The sequence below is a fragment of the Halichoerus grypus genome, chromosome 3, assembly GCF_964656455.1.
Source record: "Halichoerus grypus chromosome 3, mHalGry1.hap1.1, whole genome shotgun sequence".
NCBI lineage: Eukaryota > Metazoa > Chordata > Mammalia > Carnivora > Phocidae > Halichoerus > Halichoerus grypus.
The window spans coordinates 155,452,184-155,472,928 of NC_135714.1; the positions used below are offsets into that span (position 1 = coordinate 155,452,184).

Sequence of the window (20,745 nt, forward strand, 5' to 3'; positions counted from 1 at the left end):
CTGGCCCAGCCGAGGCTCTTCTGAGCCCTTTTTCCGAAGCCAGGCTGCTCTGCCTGCTTCCTCAGCAGCTTCTAGGCACCTCCCATCGCTGGGCACTAGGCTCGGTGCTGGGACACGCGGTTGAGTAACCCTTGCCTCCAGCCTCAACAGCTTCGGTGTAGAGGGAAAGGCAGGCGTGTTTACTGATTCTTATGCTGTGGTGGCTATGGGGGCGGAGCGGGGGTGGGGGGTGATGCCGTGGTGGCTATGGGGGCGGGGCGGGGGGGGAATGCTGTGGTGGCTATGGGGGCGGGGGGGGGAGGGGATGCGGCCTCTCGGGGCAGCGGTAGGGCGTGCCTCAGATGGGGACACCCCTCTGACCACAGCCCTCTTCCCCACTAGGGCCCCAACTCCTGATCCCAGTCTGCCGGTTCCCAGGCTCAGTCTCCCAAGCCCTGGCCCCTCCCTCCATGGCTTGGCCTCTCTCTGTGCCCTCTGGATGTGCTTCCTGCCCTGCCCGCCAGGACTGCCGGCCCGTCCCCCATCCCGCTCTCTCCCTCTCCCCATCCCTTCATCTGGCCAGTCCCTGGGTCCCACAGATTTCACCAGTGTCTACTCTCTGGTGTCCCTTGATTCTGTCCCTTCCTCTTTGTCCTCACTGCTCTTGCCCTAGGAGCCCAAGCAGGGTAGAGCGGTGGTTAGGAGCTCAGGCTGTGGGTCCAACCCAAGTTAGAATCTCAAATCTGCCACTTCCAGCTGGTGGCCTGGCACAGCAGATTTTATCACCTCCCCTCGCTTGAGCCCTCCCACTTTTGAAGGATGGTGGCATTTGCTAAATGAGATCACGTGTGTCAAGCAGTAAGCACAGTGCAGTCCCTGGTGTGCTCACGCCTCTGCTCTACGTTGGGTGGAGGTCGGGTGCCAGTGAACGTGGGTGCAGGGGTGGCTGTGACCCTCCATGAGCTTCTTCCTCACCTCCAGCCTGGCTCCTGTCACCTCCCTCCTCATGGCTGCCAGAGTTCTTTCTGAAACGAGATCCCTCCTACTCTGCCTCCCACCTCTCTCTCACCCTCCAGCCACATGCGGACACTTGTGTTCGCTGAGCTCCCATGGCTATTTCACGTTTCCGTATCTTCCCACGTTCGGTCTGGAACGCCTTCCCCTCCTTCTTCATCTAGCTAATTCCTAGTCAGCTTTTAAAGTCAGCTCAATCATCAGCTCCTGAGGGGAGCTTTGCTGGTGACTTCCATCCCCACCCCATTCCCAGCTCCCCTGGCATCGTGTCTCTAACATGGCACCTCTCACGCTCTCCTGAGCTCTGATGCGAGTGTGAACATCTTGAGGGCTTTACCTTCCCAGCTCCAAAACCCAGGGCTGTGCCTAGGACTTCATAGGTACCGGCTAAATGTGAGAGGGAGGGAGGAAGGGGGGTGGGGGGGGACAGGGGAGGAAGGCAAGAAGGAAGGAACTTCTGTGCTCGCTAACCTGAGTCCTCCCTAGTAGAATACAAGAAACTTCCAATTCCTGGTAGTTCTCTTAGGGGTCTGGCACCATAAAAGTTTCCCTGGACAGGGCTCAATCATCAAAGTATCCATTTCTCTGGGGGAAAAAAGGCAAAGAAATCGCCAAATGGGAGAGACTTAAAGGTGTTTTTCTTTTTTTAATTTTTTTTAGAAGAATTTATTTATTTGACAGAGAGAGAGATAGTGAGAGCAGGAACACAAGGGGGAATGGGAGAGGGAGAAGCAGGCTTCTTGCCGAGCAGGGAGCCGGGATGTGGGGCTCCATCCCAGGACCCTGGGATCATGACCTGAGCCGAAGGCAGACGCTTAATGACTGAGCCAGCCAGGTGCCCCTTAAAGGTGTTTTTCAATTTTAAATGGGTCCAAGAGCTGTTGGAGAGGGAGGAAATGCAGTTGGAGCAGATGGCTGGTGATGGGTGGAAGGAGGTCTAGGAAGAGGGGGGGAAGGAGCCCAGCTGGGAGGCAGCCTTGGATCTGCAGGGAAGATCTTTCTAGGAGACAGACAGACAAAAGGAGGTGAGGATGGGTACAAATGCAGATAGATTTGTAGGTGAGAGTGCGAGGGATGGAATTGGGAGTGTTTACTTCTAATCATATTATTAAGACCAGTTTTTGCCTTTCTCCTCTACGATAAGATCCAAATATGGGGAGATGGCTTTGTGCACGTGTCAGCAAACATGAAAGGGCCAGGTAGTAAATATTTTAGGCTTTGTGGGCCAATGGTTTCTCTCACTACTCAACTCTGCTCGTGTAGCACGAAAGCAACCATAGACAAAACATAGTCAACCAGTGGGGCTGTGTTCCAATAAAATTTTATTTACAAAAGCACAGTGGGCTGACCTGGCCCACGGTTTGCCACCCCTGGCCTGGTGTTCATGCTGTGCACTGTGTCCCTGTAAGGCGCAAGTCCCGGACTGCCTGCACGTCAGAGGCCTGGGACATAGTCTCTTGCCCTTAGTCGTTATGGGGCAAGTCACTTAATCTTTCTGAGTTTTCCCATCTCTTAAATATCTGTTTGATAAGCTGTCCTGATTACCTCTGTGTGAGGCTCTGAGGGGAGCCTGGAGGATTCAGTGTAACTTATTCCTTCTATTAATATTACTCCAAATAAACATGTAGAAACTCAAACGTTAGCTCCATGAGGCAGAGGTTTTTCTTGTTGTTCCATCATTTTTTTGTTCGTTGATGTAGTCCAAACACCCAGGATAGCGCTGAGCATGGAATAGGCCCTCAAATATATGTTAATGAATGAATGAACGAATGAATGAATGAGGAGGATAAAATAAAATCTCCACTTACTCATTCCCAACAATATGACCTTCAAGCAGCCCCTGGTGTCTGAGTGTCAGAAGACCTGGCCTCTGGTCCCCATTTTGCCCCCTCAAGATAAAATGTCACCCTATTGCTTCCTTTTTCGGATCTAAACAGTGGAGAGCAGAACACTCTACCCTGCGTTGTCCCAGGGCTTTGTTAGGGAGCTTGCAGAGATAGCTGTGCGGAAGTACAGACCTCATCTAGAGAAGGGCTCCTCAGACCTGAATGTGCATAAGAATCATGGAGATCTTCTTCAAAATGCAAATTCTGATTCAAGTCTGGGCGGATGCAGGCTTCCGTATTTCTAACGAGCTCCTGGGTCATGCCGACACTCCTGGTTTTGGGGCCTCACTTTGAGTCCTCAGATGTCAGTTCTAAAGCTAAAGTGATGATTGGTGCATAGAGTGGGATTTCCAGGCTCTCTGACATGGCGAGCAGTGGGGCTGGTTCACAGGTTAACTGGCCGCCCAGCGATGCCCCATGATGCTCTAAGACTGTAGCTATCCAGCGCTGCTGATTTAATGACCCAATTCTTATTTTATTAGCTCTTACATGACTGCAAAATAGCCAGAACTTCCTGGCAAAAACACCCACCAGAGTTTGGAGTTTCGTGAGCCTATATATGCATTTGAGCTGGTTACCTTGGGCCTGTTCTGTATTTGTCAGTTTCCTTTATTGGCTTCTTTATTTGTTTTGGGTGTGACTAATCCCACAGAGCTCTTGGGCCTGCAGGCTTTTCCTGGGTAATTTGTAAACTGATGTGTTTTCCAGGAGACATTTAATCTGCAAATTATTACTCGGCCTCAAAGGGCTTATTGTGTAAGATGCACAGGGTCTCCGGGCCAGGGAAGAGGCTCTTGTGAAGAAGCAAAGGCCAAGACAGCGGAAGGAGGCCTCTCCTCCTCCCAGCTCTGTCCCCACGTTCACTGCTCGGCCATCCCATGACAACAGAGGCTGAAAATCCCTGTGTAACGAAAATACGTCTAGACCACATAGCTCATGCGGTAGACTTTGTGGGCAGCAGAAAGGGTTCAAGGTTTCCTGGACGCTCTTTGTAAAGAGAATTCTCCCATGCGGTTCAAGAGTGAGTGGCGGTTTGAAGGTTTTTAGAGTTGTCCCGACAATTCCTCTTGAAGGAGTGGTCTGGACGCTGAGAGATGGGACGAGGAGGAGACAGGGCTAGGGTCAGGGCGTGGTGCCAATCCCTGAGCTACCTTTTTTATAGGGTTTTAGTAGATTTTGAAGTCCTTTAAAAATCAGGAACAATTTATTGCCTCATCTGACTTGCCAGGTTGACACAGCTAGTTTATGACCTTTAACCCCATGCTTTTTGGGGCCAGCTCATAGACCTAACAAGCTAGGGTCCTGGAATAACCAACAATCCTGGTTTATCCAGAAGGCACCTGGTTTTAGTACCAAAATTCTCACATCCTAGGAATCCCCTCCCAGTTTTAAAACTGAAATGGTCCCCCGGATGGGGCTGGGAGTTGAATCAAGGCCTGTCCTACTTATTGTAAATCCCTACTTCTTCTGCTCCATTGGTGCTTCTCAAACTGCAGCACATAATCTCTTGGTTAAAATGTAGATTCTGGTTCAGTAGTCCTAGGTGGGACCCGAAGTTCTGCATTTCTAATAAGCTCTGGGTAATGCTGATGCTGCTGGTCCAGGACCACACTTGGAGTAACCAGGCTCTAAGCCACTGCTTCTGTGGGTGTCCTAAAGCTCAGTCACATTTCCAGAGGGCTCCCAAATGGGCTCCCATCATCTGGGGCCTGGCATGGCCGTGAGCACAGAGAACATTGCAGAACCATGAGTGATGGTCCTGCCAGTTGATCAGTGGGGGCTCCAGGTGACTTGTGGTGTGGCCCACTCCCCTCTCCACTGGCCCCTCTGACCCCAGACAGGCCCTCTCTATTACCTCCTGGAGCCTCACCCAGCTGCCCTAGTCCTCTGACATTCATTGAAGAACTTCAATGCCAAGTTTCCATCTCCCAATTTTCTTTCCATTCCTGGGAAAGCCAATGAAAGCGAGTTATCAGACCAGCAGGCGTGTCCCCTTAAGATATGGGTAAACAGGACTAGCTGCAGGAGAAACTCCAATAGATTGTCTTAGGGACCTTATACTTTGGGAACTGATCTAATTACTTCTGATTAGGGATGCTTCTGCCTGTCATTAAATATATGTTTGGCCATAATGTTAAATTCGGGGGTCCCCTGCCATTCTAGCACCACTATTTTGGGCTTGTAGGATGGAACCATCTGCTTTAAATTTCAAAAGATCGGAGGTAATGTTGGCACTGACCTACTTGGTTATGGGGCACTGGATCTGTCCCATCCAGGGTCTATCGGACATTGTCCCTCAGATCAGCCCATGCTTGAGTACTCAGCAACAAAGGCTGCCAGAGATTATATCTCAAAAGCCATGAGGTGTCGCATATAAAGCATGGGCTTGTGCCAACTTGCTCCTGAGTTCACACCCTGCCACTTAAGAGCTGAGCAACCTTGCACTGATTGCGTCCTGAGCCTCAGCCCTCCATCTATAAAATGGGTGTAGTAATGTCTATCTCACAGCCCCATGATGAGGATGGAGGAAGATCACACACGTGAGACGTCTGACGTGTAGGAGATACCAATATATACTGCCGTCACCACAGTTATTGTTATCCTGGCCTCAAGAACCTGAGCCTAGAAAATGAGCATTTGGGCTTGGTGGGCGGTGGAGGGGGCAGGCGGGAACCACTAGATTTGAGAATTGCCAGCAGAGTCCAGGACAGCCTGGTCAAGAACTGACATGGCAACGCTCTGTTTGTCTTCTGTCCTGCTCTCCTGCATGTCTGCTAAGGAACCGTGTTGACTTGTCCCCACAGGCACAGGGAGGATTTGGATGGATGATGTCGCCTGCAAGGGTACAGAAGATTCCATCTTCCGCTGCAGCTTCTCCAAATGGGGGGTGACAAACTGCGGGCACGCTGAGGATGCTGGGGTGACGTGCAACAGACACTGAAAGTGGGCATGCTCCAGGGTCCGGGGCCCTGCTGCCGAGCCTCCTTCCTGCATTCCTGGGGTGCGGGCATCGCCTCTGCCCTGCCCAGCCCGGCATCCCCCGGCCCACATATCCCTGTCCCAGGACCATGGTGGCCTGTCGTCATTCTCCTCTTGGGCATCAGCTCCAAAGTACAACTCTGGGATCTACTGGATCATCATTTTGGCCAGCCTTCCAAGCACCATGCATCAGGACTCGATACCCATGCTCGCCTTCGGTCTGTCGGTTAAATGCTGAGAGTCTGCTGGAGAGAAATGCAGCGGGTGGAGTTGGGAGGGAGGCCTGACGGGTCATTTACTCTTCAGAGAATTCCCTTAGTTAGGCCAAGAGTTTTGACATTTTCCTTCCCAGCAAGAGACTATACCAAATGATTTCGTTCTTCCCTCTTTACTCTGCCTCCGTACACCATTCCTTAGTCCAGGGAAGTGACATAGAGAATGGGCCCCCTGTAGGAGTGAGAGGGAAATGCACAGCCCCTGCAAGAGACAGCCTGGCTTTGGAGAAGGGCAGTGAAACTGACATCCATAGAGTGACTACCCTATGTACTACATAGTATCTTGGGTGCTAAATTCATTTATCCACTTTGCAGCATTCCCCCAAGGCTTGTTAGCTGGGGTACGACCTTACCTTTAGGTAGCACTCAGCTGACCTGTTCACCTGGCACTGAGAATGACAGTAACCATTGTTTCTACCTGAATCCTAGCGTGTCTTTACTAGGCTTGAGCAGGGAGCTCGGGTGCAAGGCATGTGGGACTATAGGGTTCCATACTCCAAACCTACAGGGTATAAGATCAGACACGGACTGGCTTCCAGGCCAACCACCCACCTAGGAGGAAAGCCGATTTGAAGGGTGACATGGGGGCTGTCTGGGTTAAGCTGAGACCAACACTCAGTCATCTGGCAGTCAGGGTTAAGGCCAAGTTACTTGTGTCTTGGAGCTGTTTGGAGATGATGATATTGAACTTTCCAGGACTCTTTGGGTGTGCTCCTGTGATCAGAACATGTGTCCTGATGGATCCTGTAGGGAAATGAGGATTCCCTATAATGTCTGGCAGAAGAAGGAACCATGGGGCTCTGCCAGTCCTTGGTCTGCACCCCTCTCCTAGTGACAGGGAGATCATATTCTGCTTTTGACACGAGGAGGAGGTCAAACCAGGCCATATACGTCGTGTTCTAGGACTAGGGAAGCTGCATGGTAGTAAGTGAGCACAGACTCACCTCCCTTGGGGAGTCATAGACTGAGTCAGGCCTTGGATACACAAATACCTGTCACATGGGGTGAGCATCAGCTTGGCTGGGGAAGTGACACCTGGGACCATCCAGGTATAGGACCAGCAGAGTTCCTGGCTGACAACTAAACCAATATGTGCTATTGGTGGTTTTTTGCTTACAATATGCTTATTATCCATTAACGTCCTAATGATCAGAGACTCTCCTGATCAATTGCTATGTTTACATTACACGCATGTACTCATGCATCTTTTTCCAGAACCAGTATATTATGCATATATAAACATAGCACTCTTTACTACATAGCTCAGAGCATTGCAAAGTTTACATTAAAAAAAGAAAATACCGAAGGTGGAAAGATGTCACATTGTACGAAACAAATTCCAAGTCAGTTCTGGCAAAAAATCCAGTTATCCCATTGATGAAGACCCACATAACTTTCTTACTTGGTCTTTTCATTTGGGGAAACACAAGTCTTGTTTTACATCAAATAAAAATCACAATGATAAGTGTTTGAACCTTAATCAAAAAGTCTACTAGTTTACATATTTACTTAGGAGGACATGGAAATAACCATGGACCTGGATTTCAGGGACTAAAGGAAATTAGGCCTGGCCTAAAATACATCAGACCTTTTATAAGAAAGAATTTCAATAAAGCTAAGAACATGTCACTAACAAGTTTTACATCACATTCTTTCTCCTGAAATTCTGGCAAGCATGGGAAGGACTGGTAAAAACGGGATGGTCTGATTATTTCTCACCGGGGATTGGTAGAATGGGCAGCTTATGAGAAGCTGCCTTCCAGGGCGCCTGGGTGGCTCAGTCGGTTAAGCGTCTGACTCTTGGTTTCAGCTCAGGTCATGATCTCAGGGTTGTAGGATCGAGCCTCCTGTCAGGCTCGGCTCTGAGTGTGGAGCCTGCTTGGGATTCTCTCTCTCTCCCTCTCCCTCTGTCCCTTTCCCCCACTCACTCACTGTTGTTCTCTTAAAAAAGAGAGAGAGAGAGAAGCTGTCTTCATACTTCTAGAGGACAATAAACACAGTCTAGGCCAAGACCATGGTGGAACATGACGTCTCAAACCTTAGTAGGTAACCTAAGGAAAGGGTCCCAGGCAACAGAAAAATCAAGGCCCAGCTTATAAGAGAATTGCATTTTTATTTGATCAAGGAAAGAACACCTATCTATTTCCTTACATCTCCAGAGTTCTTACTTGGGAATGAAAGAGTACTGACTATAATTATCTTCCCTCTGTCATAACCAGAACAATGGCCAAACTGCTTGAGATATATAATTTCAAACATTGGACAACATGTAACAGAAGACTGTGATCTTTGAGAAAAGGCAATAAGTGAGGTAAGCCTACCCTGACTTAGGCTCTCTGTCCGACTGCAGCACAGTTGAGGGGAGCCCCGAGTCAAGGAATCTCACTAAGGTGAAGAAACAAAGACTGAAGATAGGGGAGGCCAAGGTGGCTGGAATTTGCAGTGCACAGTCCTCAGAGTAGAGAACTATACAAAGAAAGTTCTGGAAAGGTTCATAGGGGTTCCCTTGAGTTGTCAGCTGAGTAACAATCTGTGTGAAGCCCATGAGGCCAGCTAAAACAACTTCTGAGGAACATACCATTATCAGAGCTCAGGCAGAGCTGAGAATCATTTGAGTTCCTTCCAGGCTGAGTGGGAGAATTGCCTAGGGGACTGCAAGTCCTTCTTGAAAACTCTTTAGCCTATTCTAATTCGGGGAGGGGGGGCGGTGAGCTGGTGGAGAGGGATAAATAACAAAGCTGCAGTCAAAACCCCATCTCCATTCCAAAAAAGAGTGGGAAGTGAAGGGAAAGGAGAAGAAAAGGAGGGAAGGGAGAGGGGTAGTCTATGGAGGGTTGAAGGGAGAACCATTCCAAGACAAGTGATTCACACATTTGACATTTTATAGAAATGTTAGCATGACTGTCATAAAACAATGCAACTGGAGAAACGAAGGGGTGCTTATGGTGGAGGAAGTTTTGGCTCCCTTCCACATACCGAGTCCACTAGAGTGGTTGGCTTAATTACAGCACACATAGGCCCCAAAGGTTGGTTCTCACCAGCATTTGAGATGAGGACAATAGTGGTGTCTTATAGACATTAGACAGGGCAGAAAGAGAGGGACCACTGACCGCCCTCCTCCACGAGGACTGTTCCTAGTACTGGCCGAGTGAAGCTGAGGAGGAGCAAGAAAGAAATAATTCCAGAAAAACAACAAACAGCCTTAAAACAGGCAAGTCTCCAAAACAGAAGTCTTGGACCCTTCAATAACCACTTGAGTTATAGTCCCGAAGAGCTGAGAAATATTTCCTGGCTCCTTGCCTGGCCCACTTCCCTCTCAGCCCCACCTGTGTCCGCACCGGGGCGCTTTCTTACCCCATCACGTGTCCTCCTCAGTGAGCAGAAGGGTGCGCTGGCTCTGTTGCCTCCAGGGCTCCAGTCACCGGGAGCTCGTTCTAGGTCTGAGGGAAAGACCTCTCCCTCCTGTGACTGACAGATTCAGATCAGTTGTAACAGACACAGTGAATCTCCTTCCTCTCTGAGGAAACTCACGCTCTACCCACAGAAGAATGGTTGTGACAAAGTTCTTCCCTTCCTTCATGTGCCTGTTCATTGAGTAAGTGTTTACTGAGTGTCTACCGTGCGCGAGGCCCTGTCCTAGGGACTGGAGACACAGTGGTAGAGCAGACCCATTTGGTTCCTGCCCTCGTGGAGCTTACATTCTAGCTTTTAACAGGCTCTTGGCATGACATTAACCACACAAGAATAATCATGTCCCGCAACAAGAAATGTACAGGTGAAAGGGACGGTGGTTGTCGCCAAGCTATTTACGCAAAACACAAATAGCTCCATTGTTTAACAAATCATCCTTCTTGCTAGTGAGAGAACAATAGCACGGGTGGTGCTGGTTATACAAATAACTATCAGTAGGAAATGGGGATGATTAACCGGTGAGTAGACATGTCTGTTCCTTCAAAATAGTAGTAGATAAGCAGAGGTCATATGACAGAATCCACAGCCAGCATCCCTGGAGTATTTACCCACCATGGGACAGACTCTTGGGGCTTTACAAGAATGAACTCCCTGAATTTTGATAAGCCCTGGTTCTGTTCTAATCATCCCAATTCTCTGGGGGTGGAGGGGAGACTGAGGTCCTGGGAGGATCACTCTGTGGAGAAGTTAGGACTTGAATCCAAGAAATCTTAAACACAACACCATAAGTAACACAAGGAGCCGTGGTACTAGAATTCGAAGAGGTTAACCTGATGAAGGGGGAAATGGAGATCATAGATCAGTTATGAATACACATTTTTCAGCCCTTGAGTCCTGTTACCCTGCTTACTGAAATAAACAGTTCTGTATTCGGTTACCTACACTGAAATGATCCTGATGCACCGCCTATAGAGGGAACCCATGGCAAGCCCTTTAACAAAGACCAACCCACATAGAACAATCACAGACTCCCTCTGACCCCCAATGGACTCTCTCAAGAGGTTGGAGACTCCTCCTTTCTGGTTGATTCTGGAAGATCTCAACTTTTCAGATATTTAAAGGAGTCAGGCAAGGTTGAAGTTATGGAGCTCCTAGGCTCTATTCTCCTGCTACATCATAAAAGGAGTCCATCTGTGATCCAAAATACTTTGGGTGTCTTTCTTTCTCTTCCTATTTTACTCAGCACCTTTGGTCTTTCTGAAATGATTCCTAAAATCTTCCCTTGTGGCAAAGGATTTCAACCCAAGTCATTTTCGAGTATCATTTCTTCCCTCTTTAAAATCATTTGACATATTTATTTATTCTTGTGTCACAAATCAGACTGAAGAGGAAGTTGTTTGACATTTGGAGCTGTATAACAATGCAAAGAAGAATGTCAGGCAGGTCCCACCACAGCACACGCTAATCATAGCAAATGGGGTAACATTTCCCAAATCAAGATTAAGAGCCATTTACTATTTATGCTGAACAGATTTCCTGAGCTATCCAGTTCCAATCAGACAAATATCTTATTCCTTCCATGTGTTTCTGAGACACAGTTACACATGAGCATAGAAAACTAGGACGTTAAGAAAACTTTCTTAAAGGACTATCTTTTGAGATCATTTGCAGATAGCTTATTCCTGGGCAGTATAAGGCAAGGGGCAGGTGGGATGTCTCCCCATTTACAGAGAAAGGTGTATGTCAGAAGAGAGAGGGGTCAGACTAGAACATGAGCGTAAATGGTGGGGGAAACGGCACCTGGGTAGCTCAGTCAGTTAAGTATCTGCCTTCGGCTCAGGTCATGATCTCAGGGTTCTGGGATTGAGGCCCACATCCTCAGGCTCCCTGCTCAGGGGCGAGTCTGCTTCTCCCTCTGCCCCTCCCCCTGCTCATGCTCTCTCTCTCTCAAATAAATAAATAAATAAATAAATAAATAAATAAATAAAATCTTTTTTAAAAATGGTGGGGGATAAAGGTGATTTACAGTAGGAAACTCAGGACAGGAGTTGGGTTTGTTAGAAACCAATGAAACCAACTTTTCTGGAGCTTTTTATGAGGAATTAGAGTTTCAAGTTGGGAGCCAAAAACTTCAGGTTCTGTGATATAAACAAACCCATAGAAAGACAATTAGAATCAGGGCTCTTATTATAAATAGCGGGCGTCTCTCTCCTACAGTCAACTTCTTATCTACAATTCCAGGCAGTAATATCTTCTGAGGGCAAGATTCCTCATGTAAGAAACAGGATGTTTGAATAAGTCATTTGGTGATTGTTCCATATACTTAGTTGACCAATCTCCTTGGACACTGTGCCTTCATTTAGGGTCATCTCCCATCAGATGCCTTAGTATGGGCTTTCACTGGAACGACACTGGCAATATAAAATCCAGAGCCATTAACTTTCTAGTCATTCCAGTAAATGTCAAACCAGTAGTCTTTATTAAAACAGTTACATATAATATTTGCTCATTTTACTAAAATGATGACCATAACAAGCAACACTGGATCAACTGTCCAGTCAAGTACATACTTCTCTCTGTGTGGTATAATGCCCTTTCAGACTCTAACCTTTTACAAAGATTCCATCATAATTCCTTGCTTCTTTTAGAGTCCAAAGCCCTGAGCCTGCAGTCCTGGGAGATCAGACCGGCTTGACATCCAGAGCTCTTGGTACTTGGCAATGGTCGCTCTGAACATGTGTGTCAACGATTAAGTTCATTGTCTCTCAGCTCCAAACACATCTTAACACTCCACTTCGCGATACTTTGTGATACTCTGCAAACTGTACTTGTGCTTTGCGGGCTCCCTGTGGCTTTCTTCAGGTGGGCAGCACCAGGGGGAGGCTGCGAGGCTGGAGGACAGAGAAGGCTTGATCCTGTCCGCCCCTGTCTGCCGCTCCAGGGAGAGAGCTGTTCCCTCCGTGAGCTTTTCTTGTTTGCTTGAGGTTTCTGTAAGCATCACCCCAGCAAGACATCTCCTGGTAACACCTGAGGTACCTTCCAGGAGCATCAGCTGGATCCAGACTACAGTTTTCCCAACACTCGTAGAACCAGCCTCGTCACGCCCTCATAGAGATACCAGCACCGACCACTGGTGTCCGGCCCAGGGCTCTGCGCCACAGCTCCGTGGGATCCTTCCCTAAAGGCTCTCCCTTAGTTCCCCTGGTTCTCCCAGCTACAAGGGATGGTGGTTGCTTCCTACAGTTGCTACCACCATGGTCTCATTGAATTCCCCTTTTGCACTTTCAGTTTTCTGATTAACAGCTTTTTATGTTGAATGTTCTCTCAAATAACTGGTATGGCTTTGCCCTCTGGCTGGACTCCAATTGATACAGCAATCAAAGCTTAAAAAAATCATTGCTAGTGACTCCCTCCTTTCAAGATAGCCACTGAAAGCCACCATTTCTTCTAGGCCAAGGTGCATTTTTAAACACTTAAACAATTAAGTAAAAAAAGAAACCCAAGAGTTTGAAAAGCATCAATAAGTAAAATTGGCTCACCCCTCATTTGGACTCAAAGAAGTGGAATGAAAATGCAGGAAGTACTTACAACTTGCAAGGTAATCTCGCTGCGTCAGTGGCCTTCAAACAGTTCTGTAGGTTAGTTTTCCCATTTTATAAAGAGAGTGGCCTTGAGAAAAGATAGTAACGAACCCAGGGTGACAACCAGTAAGTGGCAGAGTTGGGACTTAACACTCAAGATCTAAACCCAAAGGCATACCATGTTGCCTCCACAAGCTGGATGGCGTGGACCCGTCCCTTCTCAAAGGCAAGGAAATGAGTTAATTCAAACTGAATACATATGGTACAGTTCTAGAACACAGGAAAGCGGGTCTTAACAATGAAGAAAGCAGCATTCTTTGCCTCCAGAAAGCTGTCAATCTAGTGGGAAAGACAAGATAATGCCAAAGTGGTCTTAATTAGTGCAATCCCAAGGAGTGGGGGAAATTGCGATGGGGTAAGAAAGGACCTCTCTTCTGGTTGGTGTTAGGAACAGTGATCTTTGGACAAACATGTCATTACCAGCTCTTCTTCAGCAGTTAGTAATTGACTCTGCTATGGAATATCAAGAATGGGGAATGTGAGGGGGGAAGAAAAGAAAAAGAAAAAAACGAGAAAGGAAAGGAAACTATATTTATTGGATACTTAATAGTGGCCAGACACTGTGCTATAGGTTTCACTTATATGGGCTTATTTAATCCTCACGGCTACCCTATGAGGAGTAAATTCTTATTATTCCCATTTTACGGATGTAAAAACTGCAGCCCAGAGGAGTTAAGTAACTTGCCTAGTGTCATGTAGCTATTAAAGGGTAGAGGTTTAAGCTCCTGTCTAGACCAAGACCGGGGCCACAGGCCTCGAGACAAGATGTTGGACTTGAGAGATTGAGGAAATGATGCTCACCCTTGGTGCTTCTGGCTCTCCATAAAACAAAATGAAAGATAGGAAGTTGGTAAACCAACCATCTTGTGCCTCATCGACGATGCCTCGGACATACTGCTGATGCTTACAAAGAAAGGAGATGGGAATTCCTCAGGGTAAGAAAATTAGATTCATTCTCTTGCTGACATTTGTGTTACCACATTAGGAGGGGGGAGCCTGGTCTGTTCTTCGGTGCTTTGAAATGTAGATTAAGAAAGAATTCGCTGAAAATTTAAGCAAAAAGGCATTTATTTGGGCAATCAGAATTGCAATTCAGAAGACACAGAATGAGGTAGAAACTTAAACTGTGTCTGAGGAAGACAGAGAGAGGCAGAGTAATAAAGGTGAAAGGTTACAAGAGTAGTTCTCATTTAGGTCCGCTATGCGAAATAGGGATTGAAATTAGATCAAATGGGGTTGGTTGGGCTGATATGCAAATGAGGGACTGAAGCTTGTTAAACTGAAATGACCCCTTTCCGAGTGAAGAATGGGGATGATCCAATTGCCAGGGTAAGGAGTAAGTCAAGTCCAGGCTGAGGGCTTGTAGCTGGCTTAAAATTTCTGAAAGTTCATAGCTCTTCCTATGAGGATGTGCATAAATTCTTCTTCTCATATGGCCTCCTGGCCCTATTTTTAGAAAGACTCTCAGCTGGGCTTGCTTGCTCCTTTTTGAAATCTCCTTTTACACCAGTGAATTATAGTATGTCTATCAACCTATGGTATGTCCGTCCCACTCTTACTTATAACCTATCATGAGTACAGCCCGAATCCAAATATTGCTGCAAACCTGTCTTCTCTGCATCCGATTCCTGCTGCATGGACCAAGTCTATCTTGGATGGCCACGGTCACTCTTTATGTTCGTAGGGAATGCAAATCCCAACATATCTCTGTTGTTTATCTTGACTGCCTCTCAGAGCATTATGCTGGTATGATGCTAAATGATCCCCTCCCTGCCAGAGGTAAAGTAGGGAGGAATAAAGGGGATGGAGGTGCTGAAAACCCCACCCTGCATTAGAAGCACGTCTGAGCTACATAGGCGAGGCAGGCCTGTTAGTATATGACCAGCCTTCTGAACAAGTACATTCAAGGTCATGTAGGTATCTATTCAAAGTATATAACAAGGGCTTCTTGGACCTCTTCCACCTCGTTAATTGACCCTTACCCTTCTTTTCTTCTCCTTTCTCCCCCCAAACATTCTAAGTTGTGCCTAATTTATATTAAGAAGCCTAGTTTATATTAAGAAACTGAATGACGGCCTGCTTTTAAGTTTCTTAATTTGTACAATAGCTGGAAATAACACATCCAGATACTTATTGAACCTTTCCCTTAAGACAAGCACTCTGCCACATTCTGGAGACACAAAAGTTAAAAAGACAGTCTGTTCCAGCCAGGTCTCAAATGATTGCAAGAAAGAGACCCACTCTAACTGGTTCATCTAAAGAGTTGCATGCAAGCCACTCACTACTTGGTCTAATCAGCTAAGAGACCATAGTCACGCAGTACAGACCCCTCTACCCTCGTGTTAGGGTTTTTGGAAAACTCGGATGAACTTTAGATGAAAACTGAAGTGAAATTAGAGATAATTGTTCAATGCCAAAAAACGCATCAAGAACTTGAATACTGCAATGATCTCTGAAGAAATAGAATCTACAGATGGTTTAATAGTAAGCTCTAACAAACATTCAAAGAACAGAGCTTTGCAAGTCTTACGCAAGTACTTCCAGAGAAGGGAAAAAGAGAGAACACTCCCTCAACTCACTTGATGAAACCTGGACAACCTTCATGACAAAAACAAGACAAAAATGTATGAAAAAGGAACAGTCATAGGCCAATCTCACCCATTAACATAGACGCAGATATCCTTAACAGCATGTTCACAAACGGAATCCAGCAGAATGTAAAAAGCAGTCTACATCATGCCAAGTTGGATTTATCCTAGGAATGCAAACTTGGTTTAACCTTAGACAATCTATTAATGTAACAATCTATTAATGTAATCATCACATCAACAGATTAAAGGAAAAAACGTGTATGGTTATCTCGATCAATGATAGAAAATTCAGTATTTGTTAATAATAAGAACTCTTTGCAAATAAGGATAGATGGGAACTTTTCCTAAAGGTATTCATCAAAAGCCTATAACACGCATACTTAGATGTAAATATTGGCAACTTTCCTTTTAAACATCAAAAACAAGGTAAAAAGGTCAGCTGTCTCTGCGAACTTCAGCAACGCGACAGACATCTTAACCAGCACTGTAAGAAAAGAAAAAGAAATAAAAAGTGTGAGGACTGAAAAGAAAGAAACAAAGCTAAGTATTTGTAGATGATATGATCTTATACATAGAAAACCCAGACTGTGGACGAACTATTAGAATTAACATGGGGGTTAAATGGAGACAAAAAGCGAGGTAAACACGCAGTCCCTCATTCTAATGTCTGCTCACTTTCAGTGCTCACCTATACTGCTCACTTATACTGCTCACCTATACTAATTCTGAAATTTTATTTGTTTATTTTTTTAAAAGATTGTATTTATTTATTTGACAGAGAGAGATATAGCGAGAGAGGGAACACAAGCAGGGGGAGTGGGAGAGGGAGAAGCAGGCTTCCTGCTGAGCAGGGAGCCCGATGCAAGGCTCGATCCCAGGACCCTGGGATCATGACCTGAGCTGAAGGCAGACGCTTAACGACTGAGCCACTCAGGCGCCCCCTAATTCTGAAATTTAAAAAAAAATGAAAAATTATAATCCAGTGTCAATTTTTAAGCTCCTCAAAAGATATGAATAGCGGCTGATTGCTCCCATGAAATGTTTAAACAGATGGACTCATTGCCAATAACTTTGGAGCAGAGTACTGTGTGGGGGCCCATGAAGCCTGGGCCATGTGGCCCCAGGCCATCTCTTTAGCTGCATCATGGCCGGCTGCCCACTCTCCTGCTCCCTGCACTCTGTCTACTTGACAGGCCCAATGCCATTGCCTCCGCAGAGAGAGTTCTTCCTCCCCGTGCCCCACTCTTACCCCTCACTAGTACTGTCCTTCAAGTCTCAGCCTATGTACTACTTCTGCGGGAGCCTTCCCTGACCCCCACACTTGAGTATGCCCCCCTTATAATCAGCTACTCTGCTCCCCTGTTCTTTCCCTTCCATATCACTGTTCCCATTTGTCCAGTGTCTAATTCCCTCAGTAGACCGTCAACTCCACAAGGGCAGGAACTAGTTCTCCACTGTGTCGTAAAGCACCTGCTAGAGGGCCCGACAAATGCTGGATGTTCGCTCTCTGAGAAAGGAAGATAGAGAAGCAGGAAGACAAATCTCCTTTCTGCACTAGAGAGAGAAGAAAGAGAACTTGTATGTTGGGGGCTGGGTAGACGGATGGTTGGGGGGAGAAGCCAGTGTGGACTTTACTTTCCAGGGAAACATTCCCATCCTACAGTATTTTAGAATATTATTATTTCTAAAGTCCACGCTGCCTAGTAGCAGCTTCCCCAACCACAGACATAATGGGATCTTCTCTAGAAATTCCATTATCTAATCGGTTATTACTGGTGAATTGCATTGCTGGAAAAAAAATATTAGTAGGCAGAAATGTTGAAATTCCCAAATAAAACATCTCAATGGTGAATAACTACAGTTTGACATCATTCACTGGGCAGAAATTTGATTATAATTGGGGGGGACATTTGGTAAAATAGAAAGATTATGGAATATGGAATTAGAAGACCTGGATCCAATTTCCTCAACTTACTGAATGAACCTCCAGCCTCAGGATCATCATCTAGAAGCCGGAATATTCTTACACACCTTATGTTATGAGGATTCAGAAATATATGTTATGAGAGACAATGGACTCTGAAAAACAAACTGAGGGTTCTAGAGGGAAGGGGGGTGGGAGGATAGGTTAGCCTGGTGATGGGTATTAAAGAGGGCACGTTCTGCATGGAGCACTGGGTGTTATGCACAAACAATGAATCATGGAACACTACATCAAAAACTAATGATGTGATGTATGGTGATTAACATAATAAAAGATTAAAAAAAGAAATATATGTTAAATTGCAAGTCTTTTACAAAATCTAAAGGGCTGTGCAAATAATGACATTTATATAATAACGGAAGACTTTGGCCTTTGGTTTACTGGGAAGACGGTCATTCTAATTTAAAGTTATAGGGAATTGATGGATAATGTGATACAATGCAAATACCTTATTAAATAAATAAATTCTGGGACCAAAACAAACCATATTTCCTTGTATTACATTATTAGCGTGGTGATATCAATCACATATTTACCAGAATTGTTAAGCAAACACAGGATTTTGAGGTTTTTTTAATCACTCCATGGGAGTCTACTCGAGACAAGAGGACCCCTACGGTCTAATTCTCTTCTGGAAAGGCAGACACTGAGGAATTTGTAGTGTGGACAGCTTCAGAATACACTCGTAGCCCATTTCTCTGTAGCTTACTGGGTAACAAGGCCAAAGAGCTTAAGGGAATCTGATGGGCGGGAGGATAGAGTAGATGAGTAGATGGCAAGTAAGCCAGGAGAGAAACGCGGTCAGGAGACTTTCTTCTTCTCCAGTGAGACCACTGTTGGCTCTCTGGTGACATCTTCAGGCTAACGAGAGAATGGGAACTGAAAGCCTCCAGGAAAGAACGAAATGTCTATAGGGCCAAAATCCACTAGATTTCTAAAGCCCACCGTCATGTGTACATGAATCCCCCGGGAGTTTTGTTCAAACCTGGCTGCTCATGCAGTAGGTCTGGGGTGGGACCCAAGATTCCACAGGTCTGTATCCCTGGTGACGCTGCGGCACTGATTGGCCCCAAGCCCGTGTCAAGTAGGAAGGCTCCAAAACACTTTCAGAGCATTGAATGTCAGAGGAGGAAAGGATATTAGAGGTCATCTTGTTCAACCTCCTTATTTTACAGGTGAGGAAGCTGAGAACAGAGGGAGAAGGCAGGCACCACCACAAATGTGCATAATGTAAGATGTTTCAGTTCTCTAAACCTCGCTTTCTTGTCTGTACTAGCAAATTATGGGAGCCGAGAAAGGCTTTCCAGCTCTGATATTTAATGACGATGTCACTTGCCCAAGGCTACACTACTTAGACCTGAGGGTGGCCGTTTTGTACAATGGATGCTTTTTCCCCATTTCTCTTCGGCGTGCTGCTGGCTGGGGGAATAACCAGCTCTAGATGAGGCAGAAGATGCTCCTGGTTCCAAAGGAAATGGATACTTCCCAGATGGTAGGAGCCTAGTCCAGATTGCTGAAGGGGAGTCAAGGTCAGAAATCACCATAAGTTCTTCCTGCTCTCATCTCTGACCGCAACAACAAAGAAAGGCCAACTCCCAAAATAGTCACTCCAGCACATCATCCATCAGTATTCTCTTCTCTGGGTTTTGTGGGCACCCCAGCCCCTGCTGCAAATTGCTCCCTCTCGCCTTGCTATTGGAGAAATAAACAGGATTATTGATTTTTAATTCAAGGACATTTAGAAACAAATTCGGCGAACTCTCAACTGTATCAGGTGTAATTGGTCCAAGTTTTGGAATGAATTACCTTGGAAAAAGCAGCTGACACCGCACTTTATAATCTAGGACCTTGGAATAGGATTACCCCCAGACCACAATTAATTGGCAAAATATGGAAAATAAGCACTGACTCATGGAATTCATTAACATTATCATTTAAAGGAATGGTTAAGCTATATGAATTCAGAAATGCAGAAATTGACACTTGTGTGTATGATCTGGCATGGGTCATGAGAAATTCTCTGATCTGGGAAACAGAAGATAAGGGCTCTTTCCCTGAATCTGCCACTTACTAGATGTGTGTCCTTGGGCAAGCTCTTTAGCCTCTCTGGGACTCAAATGTCTACATTTGCGAGGTGAAGGGGTTTGTATTAGATGATCTCTCTGTTCCCTTCCAGCTCCAATATTTTATGACCTCAAAACCTGCAAGAGACAATTCACAATTTCTACACAAGAAAAATGTTGCTAGTAAGAACACTCTTCTACCTTAATGCTGAGCACAGGAACTGTCTGTTCTGCCCGGGAACTGTCTACACAGCTAGTTGCCTGTCATCTGGGACCTTGATCATATTTAGCTGTTTCCTCGGCAAATAGCGAGACAGGGAAATGGAAGGGGCCCCTGAAAAAAACTGCTTTTGCTCCTTTTCCTGCTTCTGTTCTTGCTAGGACCTACACCCCTGCCCCACATGTGGCTTATAGTACTCATAATGCATGTCCTCCTTGTAGAGGTCAAAGGGTTAATGATTTCTCTCCAGCACAATAGATGCCATCTAAGGAGTGACTGCGCGAGGTCATCACAAACATTTTCCACCTTGACCCAAGATCCCTGGCTCTGGGGCATAAGTAACCGAGGGGGCTAGACCCTTGAGCACTTGTCCTTGTTATGACTCCTGGATGACTGAGAGGACACGTGCACTAAAAAACCCCAGAGCCCAAACAAAGATGAGACTCACTCTCCTTCTCCTTTCTGCGTCTCCCAGATGCTCTCTATGTATCTGCTCTCTATCTTCCATAAACCCTGCTTGCTGGCTCACCTCTTGCTGGCTCTTGTTTGATTTCTATCCCGCACGTAGCCAAGGACCCTCTTGACTGGTCCCGTGGGACCCCCTCTGGGTCCTCGGACCCGGCCTGCCTGCAACAGCGGCACTGAGCCTGGCACAGAGCAGGACCTCAGAAATGTTGAGTAAGGGAATGAAGAGTCAAGTCT

The 20,745-nt window shown here is 46.2% G+C and overlaps 1 protein-coding gene across 2 annotated transcripts in view; it reads left to right on the top strand.

The window, feature by feature from the left end:
* SCARA5 (scavenger receptor class A member 5) overlaps nucleotides 1–7,769 on the top strand; it is a 120,548-nt gene extending 112,779 nt beyond the window's left edge. For both annotated transcript variants that reach the window (XM_036074077.2, XM_036074079.2), the window contains exon 9: nucleotides 5,684–7,769. In XM_036074077.2, the coding sequence (XP_035929970.2) occupies nucleotides 5,684–5,820 (137 nt within the window). In that variant the 3' untranslated portion in view covers nucleotides 5,821–7,769. The remainder of the gene's footprint in view (nucleotides 1–5,683) is intronic.
* Nucleotides 7,770–20,745: the final 12,976 nt, after the last annotated feature.